The 14138-nt window shown below is 43.8% G+C and overlaps 1 protein-coding gene across 2 annotated transcripts in view; it reads left to right on the top strand.

Moving 5' to 3' along the window:
* RYR1 (ryanodine receptor 1) overlaps positions 1-14138 on the top strand; it is a 117283-nt gene that overhangs the window by 82853 nt on the left and 20292 nt on the right. For both annotated transcript variants that reach the window (XM_059044978.2, XM_059044977.2), the window contains 2 exons: positions 1736-1817; positions 4193-4380. In XM_059044978.2, the coding sequence (XP_058900961.1) occupies positions 1736-1817; positions 4193-4380 (270 nt within the window). The remainder of the gene's footprint in view (positions 1-1735; positions 1818-4192; positions 4381-14138) is intronic.

Raw genomic sequence — 14138 nt, 5'->3', positions numbered from 1 at the left:
AACACCGTATCCATTAGCTCTGCTTCTGTCTGGTAAATACATTCAAGGCTGCCATATGCGCTGCAGCAGGACCCAGCATCTGAAACGGCACCATCCACATCCTAGACATCACACGTATATCGGTGTATTTATTACAATAGTTTTCCAGCAGATGGCAATATTCTGTATATTATAATTTCCCAACAGGAAAGAGTCTTGAAGAAGGGAAGCCTTTCTCTAATTTTCTCAAAGGCACCACAGGGGCTGGCAGAAATCCTGCCTGGTGTCATCAGACCTTTTGAAAGGAGTTGAACTTAAGAATGCAATTTCTTAGTGTCAGGGAGTTCAAGTGGGCTGTTGATGTAATCTTAAAATTCTAGAGGATATTGGTATCTTAGTGTAGAGTTCCAAATCCTGCAGAATTAATTCCTCAGCCATAGTCTAGGTTAAATTGCAAGGGCTAGAAATCGAATGCAAAGTGGTAGCTTACAAAAAAAAGAATAAAAAGAAAAGAATTTATCAGTTCACATCACAGATCAGATCCAGGGCCTATAGTGCTGTTAGTAGAAATGTCCCTCTCCTCTCTAGCTTCATTCTCAAGCGGGTGCTCCCCACGGGCTGGGAAAATGATGCCCTGGGCTTTCATGAGCTCCACTAACAGCTCCAGAGGGAAGAGAAAACCTCTTTAGATCCAGGAAAAGATCTGCCATATTCTCTTAGTGGATTACTAGGTCACATGCCCATTCCTGAACCAATCACCCTGGCCAGGGGAAAGAAAGTTCTGATTGGCCAGTCCTGGTCATATACTCACCCCTACAACCCGGAAGATGGTGTTAGTCTCATATGCTCTGAGAGTGGGCTTGTTGAGAGAATGAAGGGGCTACATCATGGACAGGCCCACACCACAGGACTCACCCATCTTAGGATCTTGAGATCCTGGAATGTTGGAATCTTAGAGTCAGAATGCAGAGCTTTGGAACTGTGGGAATGTGTTAGGATTAGAATCAGCAACTCTAGAACTAGCATGGGGTAGAAGGAGCCTTACATCCCATTTATCTGGTACCCTTCCCCTTCCTCCATTTCAGTGGGTAGAACCATATGAAATTACCACTTTGTTGGTGAGAAATGACTGAAGATTAGCAATTTTATGTAGCTCAACCTAATACAAATAGGGACCACGGGGCAGAACTTTGACCATGTTGGAGACTTCTGTGGGCCCTACACGAGACACCGTGACAGGAGAGCCATTCTTCCCAAAGGGCTTACCAGAAAGCACGTAGCTGTGTCCCACAGCCTTCTTCCTGAACCCAGAGTCCCACTTTTTCTATCACACGTTCATTCAACAAACATGTGTCAAGCACCCACCATAGGCCAGGCGCAGCGCTGAGCTCTCATCCCTTCCCGGATCTGTGTCACTGTCCCCAGTATTTGCCCCTGTCCGTCTCTGTCTCTCTTGGTTCCAAGCATCTGCTCTCAGACCCCCATACTCCTCCCAGTCCTCCTTGTCTGCCAGCCCTTGTCCTTACACGTCACCTCTTGGGCCCACTTCCCTCAAGTGCCAATCCCACCCCACAGTCTTGTCTCTCTGCCTTTTCCCCTGCTTCCGAGGAACATGTCTGGACTCGAGTCCCCTCGGAGGTAAGAGGGGGAAAGAAAAGGGGTCTTAGGTCCTGCTGGGTGGGTGGAAGCAGCTGGACGTGCGGGAGGCGTCTCTGCTGAGAAGAGCCCTCACGAAGCTGGGATGTGGGGTCTCTAGGACTCGAGCCAGATCGAGCTGTTGAAGGAGCTCCTGGATCTACAGAAGGACATGGTGGTGATGTTGCTGTCACTACTAGAAGGTAAACTGCTAGTGGGTGGGGGTAAGGGGAGGGTACAAATGTTCAGATGATCCTGAAAATGGCCCTCTGAGACCCAGGAGAGCCTAACCTTCATCCCTACCTAATATCATGTGAGGGTCAATGCATTTAAGTTATGCTATAAGAAGCTCAGCAAACACTTATTGGGCAGTTATTATGTGCCAGATCCTGACTGTAGATATAGTAATTTATGGAATTGCCAGAGAAATCTTAATTAGGTGGGTGGCCTGGACACTTTTTAAAATTTATGCACTGAATATTTATTTATTTATTTACTTGCTAAATATGTCATTTAGCTCTTGCTGCCTAACAAATATCCCCCAAACGTAGCGATTTCAAACAACCATAATTTATTACTAATTAATAAAATTATTTAACTTGTAGACAAAGACTTTTTTCTATAGAGGTTCATAACAGCATCCTCATTCTTTTGTATGGTTGCATAGTACTAATTGCGTGGGGATACAGTGATTCATTTAACCACACCCCTATCAATGGACATTCAAGTTTCTTAAAAAATATTTTGCTATTACAAACCATGTTGCAATGAATAATCCTCCTACAATGTTTTAAATTTTTGGTAACTAGTCATCAGCTTTAAAAAATCAGATTTAAAGGGACTTCCCTGGTGGCATAGTGGTTAAGAATCCGCCTGCCGATGCAGGGGACACGGGTTCGAGCCCTGGTCCGGGAAGATCCCACATGCCGCGGAGCAACTGAGCCCGTGCGCCACAACTACTGAGCCTGTGCTCTAGAGCCCGCGAGCCACAACTACTGATCCCGTGCACCTAGAGCCCGTGCTCCGCAACAGAAGAAGCCACCGCAAGGAGAAGCCCGTGCACCAAAAGGAAGAGTAGCCCCCCCTCATTGCAACTAGAGAAAGCCCGAGCACAGCAACAAAGACCCAATGCAGCCAAAGATAATCAATTAATTTTTTTAAAAATCAGATTTAACAATCAAAAATCCTTTAAACATTTTTCTTGACAAATTGAAAGATTCGGTGACCATGCGTCCACATTCTCACATGGGAAAAATCAGCTGAACTGGATTAAATAGCTGTCATATCAATGTTCAATCTGATTTTGATGACTGCACTATGATTATATAAGAGAATGTCCTCGTCTTTAAGAATATATATGTGGAAATGTTTATAGGTAAAAAGGCCTCATGTCTACAGCTTAGTCCTTAATAGTTCAGTGAAGAAAAATAGAGAGGGAGAGGTATTATAAAGCAAACATGGCAAAATGTAAACAATGGATGAATCTGGAATACATGAGGGTTCCCTTGCACTATTCTTGTGAACTACATGTAAATTTGAAATTATATGAAAATTGAAAGGTACAAAAAGAAGCTGGAGCCAGTTTGGGGAGTTCCCTGGTGGTCCAGTGGTTAGGATTCAGGGTTTTCACTGCTGTGGCCCAGGTTCAGTCCCTGGTGACAGAACTGAGATCCCGCAAGCTGTGTGGCACAGCCAAAAAATAAATGAATAAATATAAATATAAATGAAATTCTGTTTTTAAAAAAAATTGGAGCCAGTTTGCTTTAGAGGGGGTGTGGGGTCCCAGTTTACCACAGTCTCCACCTCTCCCTGTTGTCTTGTCTTTGACCTACCTAACTCATCTATGGACCTGCCTGGCCTCTGTGGGCTAGTGGAAGGCTTAGGTGGTGTGAGCTCTGAGGTCATGCAGCTCTGGGTTCAAGTCCTCCCCACCCCCTTACTGGCTGTGTAACCCTGAGTCTGAGACTTTCTCTGAGTCTGTTTCCTCATCTATAAAAATGAATAGTGACACACGTTCCTTACAAAGATGAGGTCGTGTCAGTGCAGCACTTGGCATGGCATCTGGAACCACCATTATTTTATGCCATGGTTATCTTTGTTGATGACTCTCCCAGCTATCGGGGGGGCGGGGAGGAGGACATAGACAGAATCAGCCAGGTTCACACCTGATGCTGAGGCAGATCAGAAAGTGACCCTTGCCCTCTGAGGGGAGGTACAGGAGCTGGCCAGGGAAGCTTCCACCAGCACAGTGGATCCTGGTGGCTCCTGAGCTGGAGAGGGAGGCAAGCCCAATGGGGATACAGAAAGGAGGCTCTGGGGCTTCCCTGGTGGCGCAGTGGTTGAGAGTCCGCCTGCCGATGCAGGGGACGCGGTTTCGTGCCCCGGTCCGGGAAGATCCCACATGCCGCGGAGCGGCTGGGCCCGTCAATCATGGCCGCTGCGCCTGCGCGTCCGGAGCCTGCGCTCTGCAACGCGAGAGGCCACGACAGTGAGAGGCCCGCGTACCGCAAAAAAAAATAAAAATAAAAATAAAGGAGGCTCTGTTGAGCCACACTGACTGACCCGGGGCTGCCTGCAGGGAACGTGGTGAACGGCATGATTGCCCGGCAGATGGTGGACATGCTTGTGGAATCCTCATCCAACGTGGAGATGATCCTCAAGTTCTTCGACATGTTCCTGAAACTCAAGGACATTGTGGGCTCGGAGGCCTTCCAGGACTACGTCACTGATCCCCGTGGCCTCATCTCCAAGAAGGACTTCCAGAAAGTGAGTACTGGAAGGCGGATGGGTGGGATGCCAAGTGCTAGTCATGCCCTTCCTGGCTGCCTGCTGTAGGCAAGAGACTTCTCTGGATGCCTCAGTTTCCTTATCTGTAAAACGGGGATAAGATTAACATCCTTGGACTTGTTTTGAAGATGAAAGGCATCAACACAAATGAGAACCTAATTTCTATTATCATTATTAACAGTCATAATATTATCATTATTATAAATAGAGATCAGTTATTCAGTGGATAAACATCTATTGGGCTTCTCCTCTGTGTTGAGCTCTGTGCTGGTACCATGGACACAGCAATGACTGAGACAGACACAGCCCTGCCTTCATGGGGCTTATAGACTAACGGGAGAGGCGGTCACTAACGACCACTGCAGGTCTAAAGAATGAGGCTGTTTGGAGGGAAATGTGGGAACCAGCTCTGTCCAGGAGCCCACTCACCTGCATCTGCCAACCCTTTCACCCCAGGTAAGCCACTCATCCGCTCTAAGCCTCAGGCTCCTCTGTGAGGAGGAGCTCACAGGACTGCTTTGAGGTTAGGCAGTGGGTGAACAGAGCCTGGACAGTGCCTGGAACACAGGAGAGTACAAGAGATGTTACCCATTATTATTACTATTATTACTGCCAGATCTTTTCCATCACCATTTTGTTAAATTTTTCTTTTGAAATAACTTCAGTCTTATGGAGGAGTTGCAGAAACAGTACATAAAATTTCTGAATACCTTTTCACCCGGATTGCCCAAACGTTAACTTATTTATTTATTTATTTAGCTGTGCTGGGTCTTAGTTGCAGCACAAGGGTCTTTGTTGCGGTTGCAGGATCTTTTAGTTGTAGCATATGGGATCTTTAATTGCGGCATGCGTGCTCTTAGTTGCGGCATATGGGATCTAGTTCCCTGACCAGGGCCCCCTGCATTGGGAGCTCGGAGTCTCAGCCACTGGACAACCAGGGAAGTCCCCCAAATGTTCACTTTTTACCTCATTTGCTCTATCATGATTCCTCTTTACCTCTAAATACTTCAGTGTGTATCTCCTGAGAACAAGTTCATTCCCCACAAAACAATTATGCAAATCAGGAAGTCAACACTGAGACAATCCTGCTATCTACAGACTTTATTCAGCTTTTGCTCTTGAAGAAATTGTTTTCCTTGTCAAGGATCCAGTCCAGGATCAGGGATTGCATTTAGGCATCCTGTCTCTTTAGCTCCCTTCAATCTGGAACCCTTCCTTGATCTGTCTTTGCCTCTTATGATCTTGACATTTTTGAAAAATAGAGGCCAGTTGTTTTATAGGATGGCCCTCAGTGTGGGTTTGTCTGAGTTTTCCTTGTGATTCGGTTCAGGTTATACGTCTTTGGCAGGAATATCAGAGGAGGGCTATGTGTTTCTCAGTGCATTGTATCAGGAGGCATGTGACGTTGGTTCTTCCCATTACAGTTGGTGTTAGCTTGGTCACATGGTGAAGGTGGTGTTTACCAGAGTCTCCACTGTAATGATACTATCGTTCCCCTTGGTATCTTGTGAAATGTGCTTTGAGACTGTGTAAATATCCTGCGCACCCTCTCAGGGTTAGCATCTATCAGTGATACTTGTCTCAACGATTATTACTATGGCAGTTGATAAATGGTGGTTTTCTCATTTCCCTGTACCCTTTACCTTTACTAGGTACCTTTTTTCATTTTATTGCAGTATGGTTGACTTACCATATTGCAATAAAATGATGTGTTAATTTCTACAGGATAGCAAAGTGATTCGGTTATACATATATATATATATATATATTCTTTTTCATATTCTTTTCCATTATGGTTGATCACCACAGGATATTGTGTATAGTTCCCTGTGCTATAGAGTAGGACCTTGTTGTTTAACCATCCTACATGTAATAGTTTGGATCTGCTAATCCCAAACTACCAATCCTGCCCTCCCCCACCTCCCCCTCTCCCTTGGCAACCACAAGTCTATTCTCTATATCTGTAAGGCTGTTTCTATTTCATAGATATGTTCATTTGTGTCATATTTTAGATTCACACATAAGTGCTATCATATGGTATTTGTCTTTCTCTTTCTGACTTAGTTTGCTTAGTATGATAATCTCTAGGTCCATCCATGTTGCTGCAAATGTCATTATTTATTCTTTTTTATGGCTGAGTAATATTCCACTGTATATTTGGACCACTTCTTCTTTATCCATTCATCTGTCAATGGACATTTAGGTTGTTTCCATGTCCTGGCTATTGTAAATAGTCCTGCTATGAACATATCAGCATGTATCAGTGCATGTATCTTTTTGAAATATAGTTTTGTCTGGGTGTATGCCCAGGAGTAGGATTGCTGGATCCTATGGCAACTCTATTTTTAGTTTTTTGAGGATCCTCCATACTGTTTTCCATAGTGGCTGCACCAATTTATATTCCCACCAACAGTGTAAGAGGGTTCCCTTTTCTCCACACATTAGGTACCATTTTACTGTAAGGAAGAGTTTTTCCCTTCTCCTCCATTTATTTGTTTGTTTGTTTGTTTGTTTGTTTGTTCCTTCGTTCATTCATTCATTCATTTGTATGGGTATAGACTCATGACTTCTTATTTGATTCTAGGGATTGCAATCACTGTTGTCCGTCAGCATTTAAATAAACCCAGGGTTTATTCAACCCTGAGTTGAATACAAAGTGCCCCATGCCTCCCAGGCGTCCTCTGAGAGCCTCCCTCCCTCCCTCTCTCCCCGCTTCTCAGCCACGCCTCCCAAGAGCTATCTACCCTCGCTCACTCCTTTCTCACCTCCCACTCCTTCCCTGATTCGGGGCTTCTGTCCCTGTCACTCTCCTGAAACTATGCGAGCTAAGATCATCAGTGATCTCTTCACCCTAAATCTCTCCTCTGACCTGTCATCTTGGCAGCGTTTGCCACAGTCACCCATTTCCTCCCCCTCGGCAATGCCTTGCTCCCCTGGGCGTCTGTGCCACGCATTCGTGGGACCCCCACCTTCCCTGCCAATCCCTCGCAGCCTCTTTTTTTTTTTTTTTTAACATCTTTATTGGAGTATAACTGCTTTACAATGGTGTGTTAGTTTCTGCTTTATAACAAAGTGAATCAGTTATACATATGCATATGTTCCCATATCTCTTCCCTCTTGCGTCTCCCTCCCTCCCACCCTCCCTATCCCACCCCTCTAGGTGGTCACAAAGCACCGAGCTGATCTCCCTGTGCTATGCGGCTGCTTCCCACTAGCTATCTATTTTACATTTGGCAGTATATATAAGTCCATGCCACTCTCTCACTTTGTCCCAGCTTACCCTTCCCCCTCCCCGTGTCCTCAAATCCATTCTCTAGTAGGTCTGCGTCTTTATTCCTGTCGCCCTCGCAGCCTCTTAAACATCGCTGTCCCTGAGCCCTGCACCTTCAGGAAGAAGAGCTAATATGTATCATGTTCTCACTCTGTGCCAGGTCCTGTGTGTAAATGAATGTTAATTTACAGTAAACCTTAGGTAGTAAGGACTTTTTTTTTTTGGCTGCGCTGGGTCTTCGTTGCTGCGCGCGGGCTTCCTCTAGTTGCGGTGAGCGGGGGCTACTCTTTGTTGCGGGGCGCGGGCTTCTCACTGTGGTGGCTTCTCTTGTTGTGGACCACAGGCTCTAGGCGTGAGGGCTTCAGTAGTTGCGGCTCATGGGCTCTAGAGCGCAGGCTCAGTAGTTGTGGCACACGGGCTTAGTTGCTCTGCGGCATGTGGGATCTTCCTGGACCAGGGCTCGAACCCGTGTCCCCTGCACTTGCGGATTCTTAACCACTGGACCACCAGGGAAGTCCCAGTAAGGACTATTTTTTATTCCCATTTTGCAGAAGTGGAAACTGAGGCACAGGAAGGTTAAAGTGCTGTGCTTAAGGTCACACAACTGATAAGTAACAAAGCTGGGATTAGAACTCAGGCAGTCTGGCGCCAGAGTACACTGCCTCCAGATTCATCCACTAAGCTAGCCTAATAAACAGTCAAGGAGCACCTCCTGGGTGCCAGGCCCTCTCTGGGGAGTCCCAGCTCGACTCTCAAGACTGGCAGGTTAGGGTGAGAGTCTCAGTAGGGACTGCAAGAGAACCAAAAAGGACGATGCAGGAGCTAAAGTGGCATCATTTATAATTTTTAAATGACTCTATTCAGCAAAGGAAACCATCGACAAAAAAAAAAAGGCAACTTGCGGAATGGGAGAAAATATTTGCCAACCACATATTTAATATGGGGTTAATATCCAAAATATACAAAGAAGTCATTATAGCTCAAAAGCAATAAAACCAATAACCCAATTTAAAAAGGGGCAGAGGACCTGAACAGACATTTTTCCAAAGAAGACATACAAATGGCCAACAGGTACAAGAAAAGGTGCTCAATATCACTAATCATCAGGAAAGTGCAAATCAAAACCACAGTGAGATATCACTTCACACCTGTTAGGTTGGGTGTTATCAAAAAAACAAGAGATAACAAGTGTGGCAAGAATGTAGAGAAAAGGGTATCTTTGTCCATTGTTGGTGGGAATGTAAACTGGTGCAACCACTATGGAAAACAGAATGGAAGTTCCTCAGGAAATTAAAAACAGAACTACGGTAGGACCCAGGGATCCCATTTCTGGGTATCTATCCAAAGGAAATGAAACTATAGTTGCAAAGCGATGTTTGCACTCTCTCATTCATTGCAGCATTATTCACAATAGCCAGGGTGTGCAAACAACCTAAGTATCTGTCTATGGATGAATGGATAAAGAAGATGTGGTATGTGTGTATGTGTGTGTGTGAAATATCATTCAGCCTTGGAAAAGGCTGGAAATTTTGTCATTTTCAGCAACATGGATGAACCTGGAGGGCATTACGCTAAGTGAAATAAGCCAGCCAGAGAAAGACAAATACTGCATGGTATCACTTATGTGAAATCTAAAAATAAAAGTCAAACTCAGAAACAGAGAGGAGAAAAGTGAGTGGTTTCCATAAGCTGGGAGGTGGTGGAAAAAGGGAGAGGTTGGTGAAAGGGTACAAACTTTCAGTTATAAGTTGAATTTTTTAAAAATGGGTCAAGATCCCTCCTGACTATTCAGGGTTTCACACATCACAAGAGTTGATGTCATGTACACAACATTTTGTAGCTCAATATCTGTTTCACAAAATTACAAACAATCTGTAACTTTAAAAGTGCATTGGCTTTATTTTTTGAATAAATAATACATTCACATAATTTTTAAAGTAAAATATAACAAAGTATGGAGTGTGAGAGGTCTCATTCCCACCCCTTTCTCAACCTACGCTTCCTTAACCCCCACTGCTGTGAGTAAGCGTTAGTTTCTTTTGTATCCTTCTATCATTTTCTCCAGATATGATTTTCCTCTTTTCTTACATAATAGGTAATAAGCTATATACATTGGCCTGTATCACTTAACAATATATTCTAGAGATATAGGGAGTGTCCTGATTATTTTTTATAGGTATCCAGTACTCCAATTTGTGTATATATTATGGTTTATTTGATTATTCCCTGTTGATGGACACTCATTTTTTCCCAGTCTTTTGCCATTACAACACATGCTGTCATTAGGGCGGCCATGGATAGTTGTGCAAGTTGTGCACTGTACAAAGGTGCCATTTATAGGACAGATATTGTAAATTTGTACTGCTGATTTCCAGCAGGTGGAAGTAAGAGTGTTGAGGAAGGCTCCATGTGGGCCACTAGCAATGCTGGCTAGAACAATTACCTTTGTATGTACGTCATTTTGTACGTGCAGTTATATCTAAAGGTAAACTTCCAATAATGGGATTGCTGGGTTAAAGGGTAAATTCATTTGTCATTTGGACAGATCTTGCCCTGCATTTTTCCTTCTCATTAGCAAAATGTGAGACTGCCTGTTTTCCCACAGCCTCACCACCAGACCACATTGTCAAATATTTGGATTTTTGCCAGTCTGATAGGTGAAAAAAGGTATTGAGTGCAGTTTTAATTCACATTTCTCCTGTTACGAGTGCAATTAGGCATCTTTTCATGTTACTTCTTTTGTATTACTTGTTCAGTGAACTGACCATGTCTTTGGCTTACTTTTCTATTGGGATGTTGGTGTTTTTCTTCTTGATTTCTATATTTGACTGATTATAACGTTGTTAGTGATACGAGGTGTACTTCTTTGTTCTAGTTCATCATTTGTCTTTTGACTTTGCTTATGGTGGTTTGTTTTGTTGGTTGGTTGGTTGGCTTTGGGGGGAGAGGGCTGGCCATGCATAAGACTTGATTTTTATGTAGAAAATCATTTAAAATATTTTATTAATTTTTAACAGAATAGATAATACAGGGATACAGTCCTTTTGTAGAGAAATTCAGAACTTATAGCTATGGTTGAGGTTACCTTTGTCCCCACACCCAACCCTACTCTCATCCCGCCTCTTCAAAGGCTGCCACAGTTATCCTCTTGATGTTCATATCTCTGGACATTTATTTCTGCATTTCCGTTCATATGTAAATCTGCACTGAAAAATATATAGAGGGCTTCCCTTGTGGCACAGTGGTTAAGAATCTGTCTGCCAATGCAGGGGACCCTGGTTTGATCTCTGGACTGGGAGTATCCCATATGCCGCGGAGCAGCTAAGCCCATGTGCCACAACTACTGAGCCTGCGCTCTAGAGCCCGCAAGCCACAACTACTGAAGCCTGTGTGTCACAACTACTGAAGCCTGTGTGCCTAGAGACTGTGCTTCGCAACAGGAGAAGCCACCGCAATGAGAAGCCCGCGCACTGCAACAAAGAGTAACCCCCGCTCTCAGCAACTAGAGAAAACCCGCGTGCAGCAGCAAAGACCCAGTGCAGCCAAAAATTAAATAAATGAAAAAACAAATAAATTTATATAAAAAAGAAAAATATATAGAATTATTTTAGGGCTTCCCAAGTTCTTCGAGGTTGACAGTGTTCTTGACAGTTTGCAAAACATGTCTCCAATGATAAGTACTTTGCAGATCCCAAAACATCTACTACAGTTAGGAAAGTCCTTCCTGGTACGTGAAAACACATTTCAGGCTAGTAATTTATTCTTAGTTAGTACTATTTTGTGGTTTTCTTTATTGTTTTTTTATTAGCAAATGTTTCTGTACCTATCTCTAAATTAAAAGACTTCCTTTTAAAAAACATCTTTATTGAGATATAATTCATATGCTATAAAATTCACCCATTTAAAAGGTACAATTTAATGTTTTTTTGATATATTCACAGAATTGTGCAATCATCGCTACAATCTAATTAGAATATTTTAATCACCCCAGAAAGAAACCCCATACCCTTTAGCAGTCACTTCCCTTTCCCCCACTCAGGCCCCTGGCAGCTAATCTACTTTCTGTCTCTATAGATTTGCCTATTCTGGACACTTCATATAAATGGAAATATACAATATATTATCTTAAAAAGCTTTCCTTCTATATAATGAACCACAATGTCATTATCACTCCTAACTAAAAACAAAACAATAAAGACAAAGTGAAAAAGATCCATAGTTCATTAAATCATCAAATGTCTGGCCAACGTTCACATTTCCAGATCTTCTAAAGACCACATATAATTTCTTGTAATTTCTTTGAAGCAGGATCCAAACAAGGCCACCCAGTGCTATTGGTTGCTACTTATTTATTTTTGGCTGTGTTGGGTCTTCGTTGCTACGCGTGGGCTTTCTCCAGTTGCGGAGAGCGGGGGCTACTCTTTGTTGCGGTGTGCGGGCTCCAGTAGTTGTGGCACACGGGCTTAGTTGCTCCACAACATGTGGGATCTTCCCAGACCAGAGTTCAAACCCGTATCCCCTGAATAGGCAGGCAGATTCTTAACCACTGCACTACTAGGGAGATCCCTGGTTGCTGTTTCTTTAAACCTCCTTTTATCTACTGCTGCCCCTCCATCACTTTTCCCTTACCTGGCAGTTTATCTGATGGATACCTGGGTTGCCGGTCCTGTAGAGCAGCACTGCCCGATAGAAATACAATGAGAGCAACACATATAATTAAGAAATTTCTGGGACTTCCCTGGTGGTCCAGTGGTTAAGAATCCACCTTTCAATGCAGGGGACGCGGGTTTGATCCCTGGTCGGGGGAACTAAGATCCTGTATGCCACGGGGTAACTAAGCCCACGCACTGCAACTACTGAGGCCACGCGCTCTGGAGCTCTTGCACCACTAGAGAGAAGCCCACGCGCCGCAACGAAGAGCCCGCGCCCTTCAAGGAAAGATCCCGCGTGCCGCAACTAAGACCCAACACAGTCAAAAATAAGTAAATAAATATTTTTTTAAAAAAGAAATTTCTAATACCTACACTTAAAGAAGTAAAAAGAAACACGTGAAATTATTTTTAACAATGTTTTATTTAACCTACTCTACCAAGATAATATTTCAACATATAGTCAATGTAAAAATTATCAGATATTTTGAATTCTTTTTTTTTTTTTGGTGGTACGCGGGCCTCTCACTGTTGTGGCCTCTCCCGTTGCGGAGCACAGGCTCCGGACGCACAGGCTCAGCGGCCATGGCTCACGGGCCCAGCCGGTCCGCGGCGTGTGGGATCTTCCCGGACCGGGCCACGAACCCGTGTCCCCTGCATCGGTAGGCGGACTCTCAACCAGTGCGCCACCAGGGAAGCCCTAAATTCTTTTTTAAATGCTAAGTCTTTTTGTTTTTAAAGGAACATTTATTTATTTATTGGCTGTGTTGGGTCTTTGTTGTTGCATGCAGGCTTTCTCTCGTTGCGGCGGTTGGTGGCTTCTCTTATTGCAGAGCACGGGCTCTAGGTGCATGGGCTTCAGTAGTTGTGGCTCACGGGCTCTAGAGCACAGGCTCAGTAGTTGTGGCACATGGGGCCTTAGTTGCTCCGCGGCATGTGGGATCTTCCCGGACCAGGGATTGAACCCATGTCGCCTGAATTGGCAGGCAGATTCTTAAGCACTGCGCCACCAGAGAAGTCCTATACTAAGTCTTTAAAATCCATATGTATTTTACATTGTCTGAACATCTCCCTTTGCCCCAGCCATGATTCAAGGGCTCAGTAGCCACCTGTGGCTCGTAGCTGTCATTGGATAGTGCTCTCCTAGTTGTAGCGTTTCCAAGAGTTTTGATCTGGCTGATGCAACTTTGTGGTGTCATTTAATGTGTTCCTCTGTCCCCTGCATTTCCTGTAAACTGGGACTTGAGTCAAGAAGCTCAACCAGATTCAGGTTTGGAGTTTTTGTTTTTATTTTTATTTCTCGCCAACACCTTCCTTTGTGGTGCTTCATATGTCCATCAAGAGGCACGTCCTGTCCCATCGTCTCTCCTTTTGTTATGTCAGCAACCACTGGTATTCAACGCCCAGACACATTAGTTCATTAGAGATTGCAAAATGGCAATATTCTCATTTCCAAATGTTTGACCTTTACCAAACATCATATGGTTTCCCAATCCCAAAGCATCATATGATTCCCAGACTCTTTACAAATCTTTGTATTTTATAATATGCTTTTCAATTTTTTTATGGGTTATAATACAAGGTTAGGTTTTTTTAAGGACTTCTTAATTTTCAAAAATTGTAACAAAGTTTAAAAGTCTTTTCAGTTTTCAAGACGCTTAATTCATTCGACAAATATGTGTTGAGCATGTACTATGTGTAGCAGTGAACGAAACAGAGACTGACAGCCCAGTGGGGAGGGACAGATGAAAATAAGTAAAGAAACAAAATAATTTCAGGTTATAATCTGTGGTCTGGAGGAAATGAGCAGGGTGGTG

The sequence above is a fragment of the Kogia breviceps genome, chromosome 18, assembly GCF_026419965.1.
Source record: "Kogia breviceps isolate mKogBre1 chromosome 18, mKogBre1 haplotype 1, whole genome shotgun sequence".
NCBI classification, from domain to species: domain Eukaryota; kingdom Metazoa; phylum Chordata; class Mammalia; order Artiodactyla; family Physeteridae; genus Kogia; species Kogia breviceps.
Note: the sequence above shows the minus strand (reverse complement) of the source record. Positions and strands in the feature narration are given on the sequence as shown.